This window comes from Trachemys scripta, chromosome 4 (assembly GCF_013100865.1).
Source record: "Trachemys scripta elegans isolate TJP31775 chromosome 4, CAS_Tse_1.0, whole genome shotgun sequence".
Taxonomy (NCBI): domain Eukaryota; kingdom Metazoa; phylum Chordata; order Testudines; family Emydidae; genus Trachemys; species Trachemys scripta.
This window is the reverse complement of record NC_048301.1, coordinates 125618930-125633186: the sequence shown is the minus strand read 5'-3', so window position 1 is coordinate 125633186 and position 14257 is coordinate 125618930. Positions and strand designations below refer to the sequence as shown.

The 14257-nt window shown below is 45.5% G+C and overlaps 2 protein-coding genes across 4 annotated transcripts in view; one reads left to right on the top strand and one right to left on the bottom strand.

Moving 5' to 3' along the window:
• CCND3 (cyclin D3) overlaps window positions 1-4022 on the bottom strand; it is a 69409-nt gene extending 65387 nt beyond the window's left edge. Inside the window, exon 1 of one of the 2 annotated variants that reach the window (XM_034767323.1) lies at window positions 3475-4022. The gene's annotated coding sequence lies outside the window, so the exon portion shown is untranslated. The remainder of the gene's footprint in view (window positions 1-3474) is intronic. The other variant, XM_034767324.1, reaches the window with a different exon arrangement.
• Window positions 4023-4860: 838 nt separating this feature from the next.
• On the top strand, window positions 4861-13502 carry TAF8 (TATA-box binding protein associated factor 8). Of its 2 annotated transcripts, none has more exons than XM_034767319.1 (8): window positions 4861-4920; window positions 6319-6475; window positions 7422-7520; window positions 8681-8743; window positions 9594-9718; window positions 10076-10223; window positions 11269-11411; window positions 11889-13502. In XM_034767319.1, the coding sequence occupies exons 1-8, from the start codon at window positions 4888-4890 to the stop codon at window positions 12030-12032; spliced, it is 912 nt and encodes a 303-aa protein (XP_034623210.1). In that variant the 5' UTR covers window positions 4861-4887; the 3' UTR covers window positions 12033-13502. The 2 variants fall into 2 exon arrangements, with proteins under 2 accessions (XP_034623210.1, XP_034623211.1); XM_034767320.1 differs by lacking the exon at window positions 4861-4920 and adding an exon at window positions 4927-5102.
• Window positions 13503-14257: the final 755 nt, after the last annotated feature.

Genomic DNA, 14257 nt, shown 5'->3' with positions numbered 1-14257 from the left:
AACTTTTTTCCAGGGTTTTCCCCCCATCTCTGAACTAGTGCCAAACAAAGCCACTGTAATATAAAGATCTACATGCTTCATTTCAGAGTGGGGTTTGTTTCCTGAGTTGAGTCTGGAAGGTAACTTGGGAAAGAAAGAAAAAGAATCTCTACCCATGGACAGAGAATAAAGTAATGCCAGCAAACCCCACAGATGAGACTTAACTGGGAAGGTCCTGTTATTTGTCTAACAGCTCCCCACAGGGATTCAATATGGTATTGCAGTCTGCAAAGCGAAAAGGTGCCGATCGAGGCGTGCAAACTGTTGCTCCAGAGAGTCAAACCTATCAAACAGGGGCACCCAAAGGATAAGCCATACTGGCGGCATGACAAGAGCAGGGAGGCTGCACCTAAACTGAAATTTAAATAGTGGTGATCCCAGCAGCCCTTAGTCTGTGGAGTGAGCACAAGAGAAGGAGGCTGTGTGTATGTTGGGCGGGGGGTGAGAGTTGTGGGTGTGGAAGGATGCATGTGAGAGTTGTGAGCATGGATGTGTTAGTGTGAATGGGCAAGAGTGGTGGGCATCACTCTGTGCATGCAGACTCATGCAACAGCATGTGCGCATGGGAACCTCAGTACACGTGTGATGGCTTTACCAGTGTCCTTGCAGCTGATGCCCTCAACTGAGAAAGGAAGTGGGGTCTGGAAGAAATACTACCTTGAGCTGTTACCGCTGGCCCAGGTCCCTGGGTAAGATTCTGCCTGCTCTGCGTAGCCTTCTGTTCTCTGCTATTGGTCAGGACTTTCGGTGGGGTGGGCTGGGGGACCTGCAAGCCCTGTTCTCTTTGGTTGACAGAAGAGGCCACTGAATGTAAAACACCAGAAATGTCAAGGGAAGGCAAACAAACCGGCAGCAGGTAGCTCTGCTCTGGGTTCTGCAGATACTGTGTGGGGAGCATTAATAATATTGTTGACCTGACAAAATGCCGTATGAGCCACCAGCTATATTAGTATTGCATGGTCACCAGGGCAAAGCTGGCACTACCTGTCTAAGCCAAGGTTGTAGCGTAGGGAGCCAGATACGAAATCAAGGACATCTGGGTATTTTCCTAAATGCATCTCTCCCCAATGCTCCCTCTGATACAATGGACCCATTCTATGCAGATTTGTGCCTCTTGTGGTTATTGTAAGGAAGGTGATATTGTCTAGTGTGGCCAGGACTCCTGGGTTCTATTCCAGGCTCTAAGGAAAGTGGATCTATTGGTTAAGTCCTGGGGATATGGAATCCTAAATTCTATTCCTGGTTTTGAGAAGAAGTATTGTTGACAGTTGGCTTAATGTATTGATGTTTGTAAAGTGCTTTGAGATTCTTTGGTGAAAGAGGCAATGGACATGATTAGTAAGAAGTGAGGTTTTTACTCACGAAAGCTTATGCCCAAATAAATCTGTTAGTCTTTAAGGTGCCACCAGACTCCTTGTTGTTTTTGTGGATACAGACTAACACGGCTACTACCCGATGATTAGTAAGTGTCACTCTTGGTTATTGGTACGGAATTTTTTAAATATTATAGTGGAATTTCTCTTCCCCACCTTTTTTTGTTGTTGCAGGGGATTATATTTGTTTTGTTACACAGAGTTTGTTGGGGGGCCCATACCAAACTGGGGTGAAGCAATTTCCCCAGTGTTTGTCAAAGAGACTAAATGTCTTCATACAAACAATAAAATCAGGCCTTAAGAAGGGAGAACAAAGATGTTCACAACAGATTTCAGTGATGAGCTACCCAAACGGAGCCTTCCCTCTGCTTGTTTTACAAGACTCAGCCCAGTCTTCCTGTGTGTCACAGGGTCTGATGAAGCCCTAAATTTGCCTAAAATTCCCCTTTACCATAGCACTCCTAAATACTAAATATTTCAAACTATGGGAAGGCAGACTACCAGTCTTGAGGAGAGCAATGTTCAAATCAAGTAGAGGGAATTCTAAGGCCTGAGATAATAAAACAAATAGCAATACCAACAAGAATAATAATGCTTTGCATTTATATCACACCTTTCACACAAGGTTCTCAGTGTAATTACCACAGGTGGGTAGATAATATTAACATCCTTCCTGTCACATAAATGGGGAAACTCAGGCACAACAGTGCCTTGCCCAAGGTCACTGAGTGAATTAGTGACAGAGGCGGGACTAGATCCTAAGCTCTAAATAACACTCCCTCACTCTGTACTGTGCCCCCACCTACTTGCCCCTCACACGGGCTCCCTGTTGAATGAACTATCTGAGTTTCTGGCCCTAATCTTCTAAGGACAAGGAGAAGCTGAGCTATTTTTGGTGGGATATTTCTCCTGGACTTAGAGACTGTTGATGTATTTACACGGAGTAATTGCACCATTGCTCAATGCTCTGGTGTGGTGCTTGATGTTCATATGCTCTCTCAGCCATCCCCACTCCCATCTCGCCATATTAGCATTTTACATCCATTCCTAACCTGGGTGTCACATGATGGAGTCCCTAGCTTGACAAATATATGACACACAGTGAATTAACATCATGGCACTCCAGAGATGCGTTACTTTCTTGCTATGGATTCAGGTGGGCCATATTACAGGTAGGTACCAGCTGTTTCATGTTATGGATGGATATCAGGTATGCCAAGCTACAGCTACAGATTCAGACATGCCATGCTAGGTACCACATAAGCCAAGGTGGAGGTAGGGTATGAATTCAGGTGTGCAGTGCTAATGGTATATACTTGGTATGCCATGCTACCTCTTGGTTTGAGAGTCAGCTATTACTCTTATAAACGTTACTGGCTAAGCCTGACCCTGTGCTTTAGCTCCAGGCAGGAGCAGTGAGTTGAGGTTTTCATCCAGATTACCTAGAGCGCTCCTTCCCCTTTTCACCCAAACTGGTTCAGACCCATGTCAACAGTTAACCAGAGGATTCCACCATAAGGTACCAGCGCTAAGTCCTCCCACAAGTCGCTTCTCCCCTGGTCACCTGTAATCTTGGTTTATTCATGAAGGTCCTGCTTTTCAGAAGTGCTGGGCTATTGCAACTCCATTTACAAGATGCAGGGACTCAGCACTTGTGAAAATCCTGCCCTGTGTCTTTTGCAAGAGGACACAGACATCTTAGCTCACTAATGGGCAGAAAAGCTTCTACGCCTCCACTCCAGCACTTCTGGCAAGGCTACACACAACTGCCGTGGGCTACAAAAGTTACTGCGTCACTGGTTTGTTGGGTTCTGACACCATCTGTACAACAAGGGGATATATATACATAACGAACCCTGCAGCAAGATCTACTTCCAATAAACAATCGCTCCCTGTCAAGCAACCACTCTGAAGTGTCTCTGAGATTCTTATGTTCGACCAACCTCTTTGGAACCAATTTTTTTCCTGGTCCTTTGTTGTTTATGACATGAGATCTCTCTATTTCTCTTTCTCCTTTTCAATTTACACTTTACAGTAAAAATGCAACTAAATTGCCTCCTACCTTTCTTGACGATCAGGAAATTTACTTCACCGGACATGTTTCCTTTCAGCAATCCAGTCTTTCCTCTCCTCCACCCACTCCTTTTATCACGGGTTACTGTTTTTGCTACCATTGCTTCTGAAAAACGAGCGCTGCGTGGAAGCTGCATTGCAATCTGAATTGACCAAGATCAGGACCTTTAATTTCCAGCGTGGCAGCTGTTGTTTACATTTCTTTTTTGCAACACAGTTATTGGTTCCTAAGATGCTTCTCTCCCCCCACCCATGTAGTTAAACAGGAAGCAAGAGGTGGGAGCTGTAGGGGGGGTGTTTCCTGTTCTGTAGTTTCTGAAGCACACAACCGACTTCTGACATTCACCAAAGTTTTGATCACAAGATCTGAACACCCTAGAAGGGAAATTGAAGCTGTGCTCAGAAAGCACTGCTTACTGAGAAATGACCGACAAATATTTCAAGCAACCCGACCAGGTGATTTAGGCCCTTCATATGAGCTTAACAAAAGACTTTTTTTGTAGATTCAAACTTTCCATCTGTTGGACACTGAAACTCAGCAGCATCTGTTGAGATGAAAGGTTCTGCGTAAATGTCAGACATTTTATTGTGGTTGCAAAAGTGGTAAAGAAATGAAAACTATTAGCCAAACTGAAATAAAATAATTGAAATGGCATCAACAGGGCTAACAGCAGCTTCAGCTCTTTCCAGTCCAACATAAATAGCATAGTCCCTGAAGGACAACCCAACTATTCCTTGACCCCCTTATGTCAGAAAGGCAGAGAGCTCCTTTTTCATGGGGGTCCTTTCATTTGTACTGCAATTAGAGAGAATGGATAGTTTCTTTGTCTAGACAGGTACCTCATCTCTTGCACTGCATGGCTTTCTGGAAACCCCTGTACCATATGACTAGGGTACAAACTGAGCGGATCTTTAACACATTTGGGGGTGGATCTTGGGGACACAGCAATTTGGGGAACAGTATTTTGGGAGAAGCAATGGAGAGAAGGGCTACTGCAGCAACGTTTCCTGGATTTTTCGGTAGCGCACTGAACCAATCCCACACGAAGTCCTGTCTTCTTGAGACTGGCCAGGCTGTGAACTGGAAAAATAAATTAAAGGCGCCCTCGCAAATTCCACCCCTAAGCCAGCCTCTGTCGTCCCTTGATCAGCCGTGAAATGGTTAACAGTGATACCCTTTAAATTACTGGGTCTGTGCAATTCACACTTCTTGGAGCTGTTTCAGGCTCTATCCAGACTCAGGTAGACTAGACAGCTCCCCAGCCCTAGGCTCAGCACTAGCTTCCCCATCACAATCCCCAGGCCAATAGGTTCTCCCTGAAGCCCCAGGCTCTCTTCAGGACTACAAGTCCCATAATGCCCCGCGCGACCACGCACGCGCGTCGTCGCCCATGGATTCAAGATGGCGGACACGGTGTCCAGCGGCTCGGGCACGGTAACGGCGGATCCTGGGGGGGTTAAGTTCCTTGGAGAACGGCCAACGCACGGGTCAAGGTGGCCGGGGGACCGGCTTATCCGACACGGGTTGAAGCGGCTGCGGCCAGGGTGGGCGGCTTCGGGGCCTGCTGGGCCGAAGAGAGGGAGCCTCTGATTGGCTGATCTGCTGGAGTAGGCGGGGTGTGGAACTGGTTTTCAATTGGTCGAAGTGCCTATAGCCGGATTGACCGCGGTCGCTGCCAATCACAGGAAGATTGGCGGGGGGCGCACGTGGGAGGGTCTTAAAGGGACAGTGTATGGGTGACTGCGAGGCGAGCCCCAGAATACCCAGTGCCCTGGCAGGGCTTAGCACAGGGGTGGGATCTAGTGTCTAGTACCCTGGCAGAGCCTGGCACTGGGAGGGGGATGTTAGGGACTTCACGCTAGGCGTGGAATGGAGCAGAGGAGGGGGCACATGGGGTGGGGGGTGCCACACTTGGCTAGTGTCTGAAGCAGAGACTGGGGCCAGCTCACCAGGGTGCTGCTCCTGGTTTGCTACAGACTTGCTTTCCCCTCCCTGGGTCTCTGCCTGCCCGTGTGTACGAGGGGGCTAGTAACATGCTCCTGTGTAAAAGGGAGGCTCGTTTGTCTTTGGGATCCTCCTTCAGTTAGGTGCTAGAGAAACAGGAAGTGTTATGGCAGTATGGTGTTATCGCTGTTTTACAAGTGGGCAGTTGAGGTACAGAGATATTAATGGGATGCTTTTCATTGGCATTGGATACCCACAACTGCCAGTGAATCAGATAGGAGGTGCTGTTGCTCATTACTTCTAATTTATTTCTATTATTTATTTGGCTTTCAGTAGCAGCTAAGTGCTTTTCTAATGTACAAGACCTTGTCCCTAACTCCAGGAGCCTACAATCTGAGAAGACAAGCAAACTGTGAAGGGGAGATTAAAATAAACAATAAGTATTTGTTAAATCAAAGCAGAGCTGGATGCCTGGCTCCTAGTATCCCGTAAACACTACACCACACTGCTTTGTAAAGTTCCACTTGCAACATGCTCACAGTTCTGCCCCCGAGCACTCCAAATTGTTCCAGAACTGTGAGTCTAATGCTAGTCCCATCCCATCTGGTGACTTAGTGTGACAATGCAACAGAATCAGCGTGATTCCTAAGGCTTATTCCCAATCTGTTCTTTTGCCAGATTGGAATAGGAGTGGGTATTGAAGGCAGGGCTGAGGTGATACTGGCAGAGTTGAGGTTTGGGGAACTGGTATTAGACTCTTGCATGATATCCTTCTGTACCCTACTCTGTGATCAAGTGGTGGTGTTTTTCACTTCTTTGAAGCCATTGTTAATGAAAGGATGTAACAATCTCCTGTTGTTTTTTTTGGGCTGGGATCTGTTTCTGTAGAGATCAGGAAGCAAACACTCAACAACCCCCGCAGATAATTATTACTTGGCTCGGAGAAGGACTCTGCAGGTTGTGGTCAGCTCCTTGCTGACAGAGGCTGGGTTTGAGAGTGCCGAAAAGGCAGCAGTGGAAACCCTGACGGAGATGTTACAGAGCTGTAAGTATCTGTATCACAGGTGCAGCTATTTCAAGCAATAAAGCAGAGATTTGAGAGGCCAGTGTAGTTTCTGAAATAAAATACAGTGGTCTTAAAATCAAGTATTCCCACTGGAAATAAAAATGAGCGGCCTTGATACAGCCACATTGCTATAATGTTAACAGACCTGACAGATCACCAGAGTAGTTAATTGCTTCTTAATTACTGAAGCTTTACATTGGTCTCTTTCTAAAGTTTAGGGCAACATTTTCAAACAGGCTTCCAATCTTAAATGTATATATTTTGTATGCACTTATTCATTTGTGTAAATGAGGTAACTAGAGAGAGAAAGGATGGTCCAGTGGTTAGGGCACTAGCCTAGTACTTAAGAGACTTGAGTTCAGTTTCCTGCCCTGCCAGAGACTCCCTTTGAAACCTTGAGCAAGTCACTTAGTCTCTCTTTGCCTCTGTTCCCCATCTGTAAAATGGGGGTAAATAGCTCTGCCCTGCTTCACAGGGTTGGTTTGAGGATAAATACAGTAAAGTTTGTGAGGTGCTGATACTCTAGTAAAGGGGACCATAGAAGTACCTAAGATAGACAACTATGCCCCTTACTTTCTGATTTGTGCACTCACTGCTTAGTATACATGTTTTTCTGAGTTCACAAACCTGGGGTTTTGTATGCTTGCAAATGAATGTGCTGCAGACTTTGTAGAAGCTTTCTGATTATTTGATCTTAATGTCTCCATTAAATGATGCAAGGCCATTTTTTAACAAAAGAATTAAAAATCCAGCAGTAAGACTTTGTATTTCAGAAGACCTTTTCTTTCCTTTCTAACCTCAATAAAAGGGCTCATTTGAAGCGCTCATCGGGTATAAGTGTCTGAAAGCAGGATTAGTCTGATATAAATCTGGAAGCCATTGTCTGTTTCAAATGTCCGTGTTCTGCTGGATGTTTCTTTCCCAGATGTGTCAGAAATCGGAAGGAGTGCCAAGTCCTACTGTGAGCACACAGCAAGAACTCAGCCAACCCTTTCGGATATTGTTGTTACCTTAGTCGAAATGGGTGAGTATCATACTGGTTCACAGAAAGCCCCAGTGGTTGAAACATGAAGGATTGGGGTTGGGTGGAGGGTTGTTTTGCTGTGATTGCTCCTGCTGGTATTAGGACATAGCTTGTTTGGCATCCTCCAGCCTGACTAAGAATAGCATTGCCTTTCAGATAGGGGCAAACGAACCGGCAGCAGGCAGCTCTGCTCTGGGTTCTGCAGATACTGTGCGGGGAGCATTAATAATACTGTTGACCTGACAACATGCCGTGTGAGCCACCAGCTTAATTAGTATTGCATGATCACCAGGGCAAAGCTGGCACTACCTGTCTAGGCCAAGGCTGTAGCCTACGGAGCCAAACAGGAAATCAAGGACATCTGGGTATTTTCCTAAATGCAACTCTCCCTAATGCTCCCTCTGATGCAGATGGACCTGTTCTATGCATTTTTGTGCCTCTTGTGGTTATTGTAAGGAAGATGGTATTGTCTAGTGGTCTGAGCAAGGAGTGGGCCAGGACTCCTGGGTTCTATTCCAGGCTCTAAGGAAAGTGGGTCTATTGGTTAAGCCCTGGGGATCTGGAGTCCTGAATTCTGTTTCTGGTTTTGAGAAGAAGTATTGTTGACAGTTGGCTTAATGTATTGATGTTTGTAAGGTGCTTTGAGATTCTTTGGCGAAAGAGGCAATGGACATGGAAATAAGTATCCTAGCTCCCCAGGGCTTACAAGGTCCATTCGTGTTACAGAAGCAGAACGCTAGGTTCCTGAGCGGTTGGGGTAGGGTGGGGAGTGTAGTTTACATCTTTCTGGACGACGCTCAGTGGTATTAAGTTCCTCCATATTTTTTTGCCTCTGGTCTTCAGCTGGAGAGGGAGCTACTAAACTTTGAGGGTTCCGGAGAGAAAAAAGATAGACAATAGAACAGGAGGAGAAGGTGGTCTCAGTGATCCAGGTCTTAGTGGAAAGGCCTCATTTTGATGCTCAGGTATAAATATAGACTTAAATCATTTGGAGTTCTGTCCGATTCCCTTTGAAGTAAAGTGCAAAATTCCTACTGACTTCAGTGAGATCCGACTTGAGCCAAGAAGCAGTGTTTTCTATCTGGCAAGCACCTGCATTCGTCAATCCTTGTTTTGTTGATAATAGCGTGATTTCTGTTTCCCCATCTCCTGTGTTTCAGGGTTCAATGTAGAAACTCTCCCTGCATATGCCAAGCGCTCCCAGCGGATGGTCATCACTGCACGTACGTGGAGCATCATCTAGCAAGGGAATTAATTTGTAATAAGCTAGTAAATTGGTGCCATGCAAAACAATAGTAGATAGATTGAAATGGCTGTTAAAGGGATTCTGTCAGGTGATGTTTGGTTGAAAATCTATGTATAGTAAAAACCAGATTTTATGGATCCTGACCAGTAGACTATTTCTGTGGGACTTTATTTTGTTTAAAGTAATATTTTTAACAAATAAAAATCCCCCTTGAAGTTTTGTACCCTAAACATTGCAGAGTGGGGCTAGGGCACAACAAACAGAAGGTGAAATTGATGACAAACGAAAGAGAAATTGACTAACCTGTGGATCCACAAGTAATTCTGTGCCTGTAAATGTTGTTGACCATTCCCAAAATTTCATGGACCTTAAAATCTAAGCTTGCGGGTATGCACTTGTATTCCGTACTCCTCCAGTCCCTCTGCGTGCACCCAAAGAGTTTCTGTTCTTTTGAGGCACAGCGGAGAGGACTACTCCTGGAAGAGCAGTTTATATTAAGATTTTCTGTAACTGACAAATGATAAATGAAGGAATAGGGCACCATTTGTCAAAGTAGTTGCTACTGTTCCAGTGTTACCCCATTTCCCATGTATGGTTTTGCTGCCCACATATTTACGTGGTGGGCTGAATGCAGTTCACTGTCAATTTAAACTAATCATTGTTGCTTGGAGCGATCTAGAATGGAGTCTGAAACTGTTTCCTAAGGGAAATGGTCTGTCCCTGGTTATACTATAGATCGAAATATCCGCTCGATTTCTGCTTACACTCCTCTTACGCTGGGGATTTGGCTGAACAATGATGACTAGGTTTTTATTATTTAACTGCAGCGCCTGTGACAAATCAGCCCGTGACTCCCAAAGCTCTAACGGCTGGACAGAACAAACCCCATCCATCCCACATCCCCGGCCATTTTCCTGAGTTCCCAGATCCTCACACCTACATCAAAACTCCGGTGAGTGGAAAAGACTTTACAAAATGTCATTCATTGTCTCTTTGGCATTGCAGCAGCAGCAACTTAAGCCCTTTTAATATTGGCCTGGTACCCATTTATCTAGGACACTTTCTCATTTACTGTGAATCATCACAGTCTTGGAAGTTCACTGGGCTGTAGGTTTCTGTATTTCTGAGCTCTGCCGCTCTCTGCAAGGCATTGTTAGTTGAGGGCTCTATGTTTCGTTGTATCATCCGCTCACCAATAGTGTCTTTAACTTGAGTTGGCTGTCCTGCATCCAGTAACTATATTACAGAGCTAGTACCTGCAAGTCCTAAGTCTGTACATCTCATTGTTCTCTCCCTCCCTGCCCAACAGACGTACCGGGAGCCAGTTTCAGATTACCAGATACTACGGGAAAAAGCAGCGTCACAGAGGCGTGACGTGGAAAGAGCTCTGACTCGCTTCATGGCAAAGACGGGAGAGACGCAGAGTCTCTTCAAGGATGATGTCAGCACGTTCCCACGTAAGAGCTATCTAAGATGCCCAATGCCAGACACTAGATATAAATGATTTCTTTATCTATCTTTGGTTCTTGCATGGCACCCATGTAATATCTGAGTACTACAGACTCTTTCATGTATTTATCCTCACAACAACCCTGTGGAGTAAGGAGATACTGTTAGCCCCATTTTACAGATAGGGGACTGAATCTCAGGCCTCCCAAGGCCACACGGGAAGTGTGGGAGAGCATAGAATTGAATCTGGGTCTCCCAGGTGCCAGGCTAACATCCTAAATAAAGTTCCATCCTTCCTTTCTGATGCCATGTCACCAGGGTACATCTTACATAAGAGGCATGGTCTGATCAGGATGCTGTGTGCGAGGACTCTTGGGTTCTAATCCTGGCTCTGTCATGGACTCACTTTGTAACTTTTAGCAAGTCGCTTCCCCTCTCTGGGCTTGATTTACAAAAGTGCTGACCACCAGCAACTTCCTGTGAAGTAAAGGAGAGTTGCAGGCGCTCAGCTCTTCTGATTATCAGGTTTTCTGTGCCTCAGCTTTCCCACCTGCAAAATGAAGGTGGTAATATCCACCTCACCATAGTGCTTTGAGGTCCTCAACTGAAAAGTGCTGTGTAAGTACAAAGTATTATTATTCCAAGGGTGATCCGACCTCATACTTCAGGGCATAAGATGATTGATCCTCTTTGGGGGTCAGGAGGGATTCCTCTGTCTCGTGTACTGCATTGTTCACATGGCCAGAAGCATTAAGGAAGTTGTGCCCCTTTCTCTGAGGCATCAGGTACTGGCTGCTTTGAGGGGAAGGATAATGGACTTGATGGACCAATGTCTTGTTCCAGGACAGCAGCTTCTATATTTTTTGATTCTGGATGGTGGAAATATTGGCAGGGTGTGGGGGAGGGAGGGAGAGATTAAATACTATTTGGGCTTTTTTAATAATATATTTGCTTCAGTGCTTCCTGATAGCTGCTGGCTTAGAAATAACACACATTTAATTGAGAAGCAAGTCTCCCAAGTTGCTAACTGTGCCCTCCTTTCCCCATCCCTAGTGATTGCTGCCAGGCCTTTCACAATACCGTACCTGACTGCACTTCTCCCCTCTGAGCTGGAGATGCAGCAGATGGAGGAAACAGATTCATCCGAGCAAGATGACCAGACGGACACGGAAAACCTACCCCTCCACATGAGCACGGTATGCCCAGGATCAGAAACTTGGAACTCCCCATTATGATCATCCTTGGGTCTGATTCTCCTGTCTTGCCCTTTGAATCATCCATTGACATGCTTGGGCAGAGTGTCAAGTGTTGATTTGGGTACCATTTTACATCCCCTTTGCACCAGTATAAATGACACGCAAAATGCCATAGATCTTTGTCATGCTTCAGCTCACAGAATAGAGCCTTGTGGCAGTTAATGTGGGATCCTGAATATATGGGGGCACTTTCACTGCTACCTCAGAGGAAAGAGGATTTCCCTAGAATCCTGTACTGTACTGATAAGCATCTACTTCCAGTAGGAAACAAGGATCATCTCCCTCAGCGCTGCTCATTGTTTGTTATCCTTATTGATCTTGGTTGCTGTGTATCTCTTTGGTCTGCAGACTCCGTGGTTCACACCCCCTCAGCTCAGCTGGTCCTAACTTCAAATATTTATTGTTTTTACTTGGCAGGATGATTCGGGAGCCGAGAAAGAGAATGCTTCAGTGCTACAGCAAAACGCATCCCTGTCCGGCAGCCGCAATGGAGAGGAGAGCCTAATAGACAATCCCTACCTCCGGCCAGTGAAAAAACCCAAGATCCGCAGGAAGAAGTGAGCTGCAGCGAGCTGACGGCATGGAGGAAGAGGAGGCCCACTGGCTGTCCCATGGAGGTTTCCTTTGCTGCTATGAGTGACGCAGGACAAAGGGGAGATACTGCTGGTGGAGTGGCTGAAGCAGAGGGATGACCTCCTGTACATACCAAACTACACTCTTCCTCCCCCTTTCCCCCACTGGCTTGGCATGGTCAGTAGGGAAGGGGTGTGGAAACCACCAGTCCTCACACTGGAATCAGCCCATCTACTCCAGAGAAGACTGAGTTGCAGCTGTGACATTCCTCCTCTTCATGGGATGGATTTATCCTGTAAGGAGGAGGCACACAGAAGGGTTTTCACTGCTTACCACTTCCCAGTGGACTGTGCAGAATGCAAGAATCTATGTGCTTCCACAGGCAGGTGGAGTCCTCGTCTAGACTCAAAGAAAGACTTGTCCATTCCACTCTGCCTGTTTGTATTGGTGTGCACAGGATTCACACCATGGTCCCTGGTTAGCTCTGATTTCTATTTGAACCAGAGATTGGCTTGAGCTGCTGTGCAGAGCTCCATATCTTAAACTTCCCTGGAGTTTGAGGTTGTCCAAAGCTAGTGGTTCTGCCATGAAATCCAGAACCAGATTCAAACTTTCCCAAAGTTGCTGAATATTCAGAGTTGTTGGTGTTTTGGTTTGGTCTAAATCCCATTGTTCAGGAGCAATGGGCAGGGTTATGCACGTGTATCAGGGTCATGAGGGAGACTGCCCAAGTATGCCACTTATTCTAGTGTTTAAATGTGGAGGTGCAGAAAATGTTCACCCTAGTTTTTAAAGTGCATTTATAGTCAGCCCTTCTTACTCAACAGATCTGTCAGAATGGTTCCCTCTTAATCAATAGATCAGCTTCTTGTGTGTCTTTGTCTTATCGGTGCATTTCTCTGGCAAAAGTCCAAGATTTTTACACCTGGTAGCCATAGTGTTGGATTTCTCTCTGCTTTGCACAGCATCAGCTAAATTCCCTTTGCAGAGGCTTTATTCTTGAGGCGAGTATACAGTAAGAGGCAGAAGAATCCCTGGTGGGTTTTCAGTTCCCAAACTTTGTTTATAATGTTGGCAGTTAAAACAAATCAACTTTTATCTGGTAAACTGAGTGCATCTGGTGTGTCACTTAAGGGGAGAGGAATACATACAGCACTCCAGAATGCCATTCTTTTCTGGCTACAGCTGCACTTAAAAGCAGTAAGCATGCTGTTTATATCGCTCCAGTTAGAGAATATTTTCCAGCTGTCTGAACGGCAAGATCTAACAGCTGCTTCAGGCTCTCTTTCGATTCTGTTTGGTTTCAGTGCAATACAGGTCCCCTGAGAGTCTGCCAGCTGTTTGAAACCCACTGTGCTATAGGTTTTGGAATACGGAATGAGAATCAATTGACAGACTGTCCTTACGGCCAGTATTATGGTCCGTTTTCTCCTGTGGAAATACAGGGCTTTTATTCACTGGAAAGTCTCCTTTTCTTCAACGGTCAAAAAACACTGCTCGTTCTAGCATGACCTAGGGGTGGTGTGGTATAAGTCTTCACTCAAGCCTGGATCCTGAGGCCCTTACTTAACTTTCACTCAGCCTTTATTCGGGCAAAACACTGGTTGACTTCAACAGTTTTCCTTGAGTAAGGATGAGTAAAACCTGAGTAGAGAGACTCCATGCTGCAAATGCCTGTGTAAATACATGGACCCAACCAGGGATTGCCCCTAATACCAAATAGCTTTCTCTGACTGCTAGTGCTAAATGAAAAGATGCCTTCATGAAAATATTCAGCAGTAGCAGAGATTTCATGGCAGATGAAATCATTGCATCCGTAGCGGTTGCAGAGGTCAGACTCTCAATTGCAAATGGCTCGACCGCTCCAGACTCCCTTATTAAACACTATTATCATTGGAAGCGGGGAAGGTTCTGCTCTCAAGCACGTGTATACAAATTTAGCTAACCCACTACCCCTCCCGAAATTGGGCTGCCCGAGAAAGAAAAGTAGGCAGCAAGTTGATGGTTTAAAGCATTTTTTAAATTAATTTTTGGAAAAATAGAAATGAAACACTTTAGAGCTATTGAAACTGAAGGCGAAATCAATCAGATCTTTTTTTTTTCAAAAGGCATATGTGGAAAAGATCCTGAGATGAAAAGTATCAAAATCTCATTCCCTTTCCACCTCAGTAAACCAGCTCTTTAAGCTCTCTATCTCTGCAATGAAATTGGGC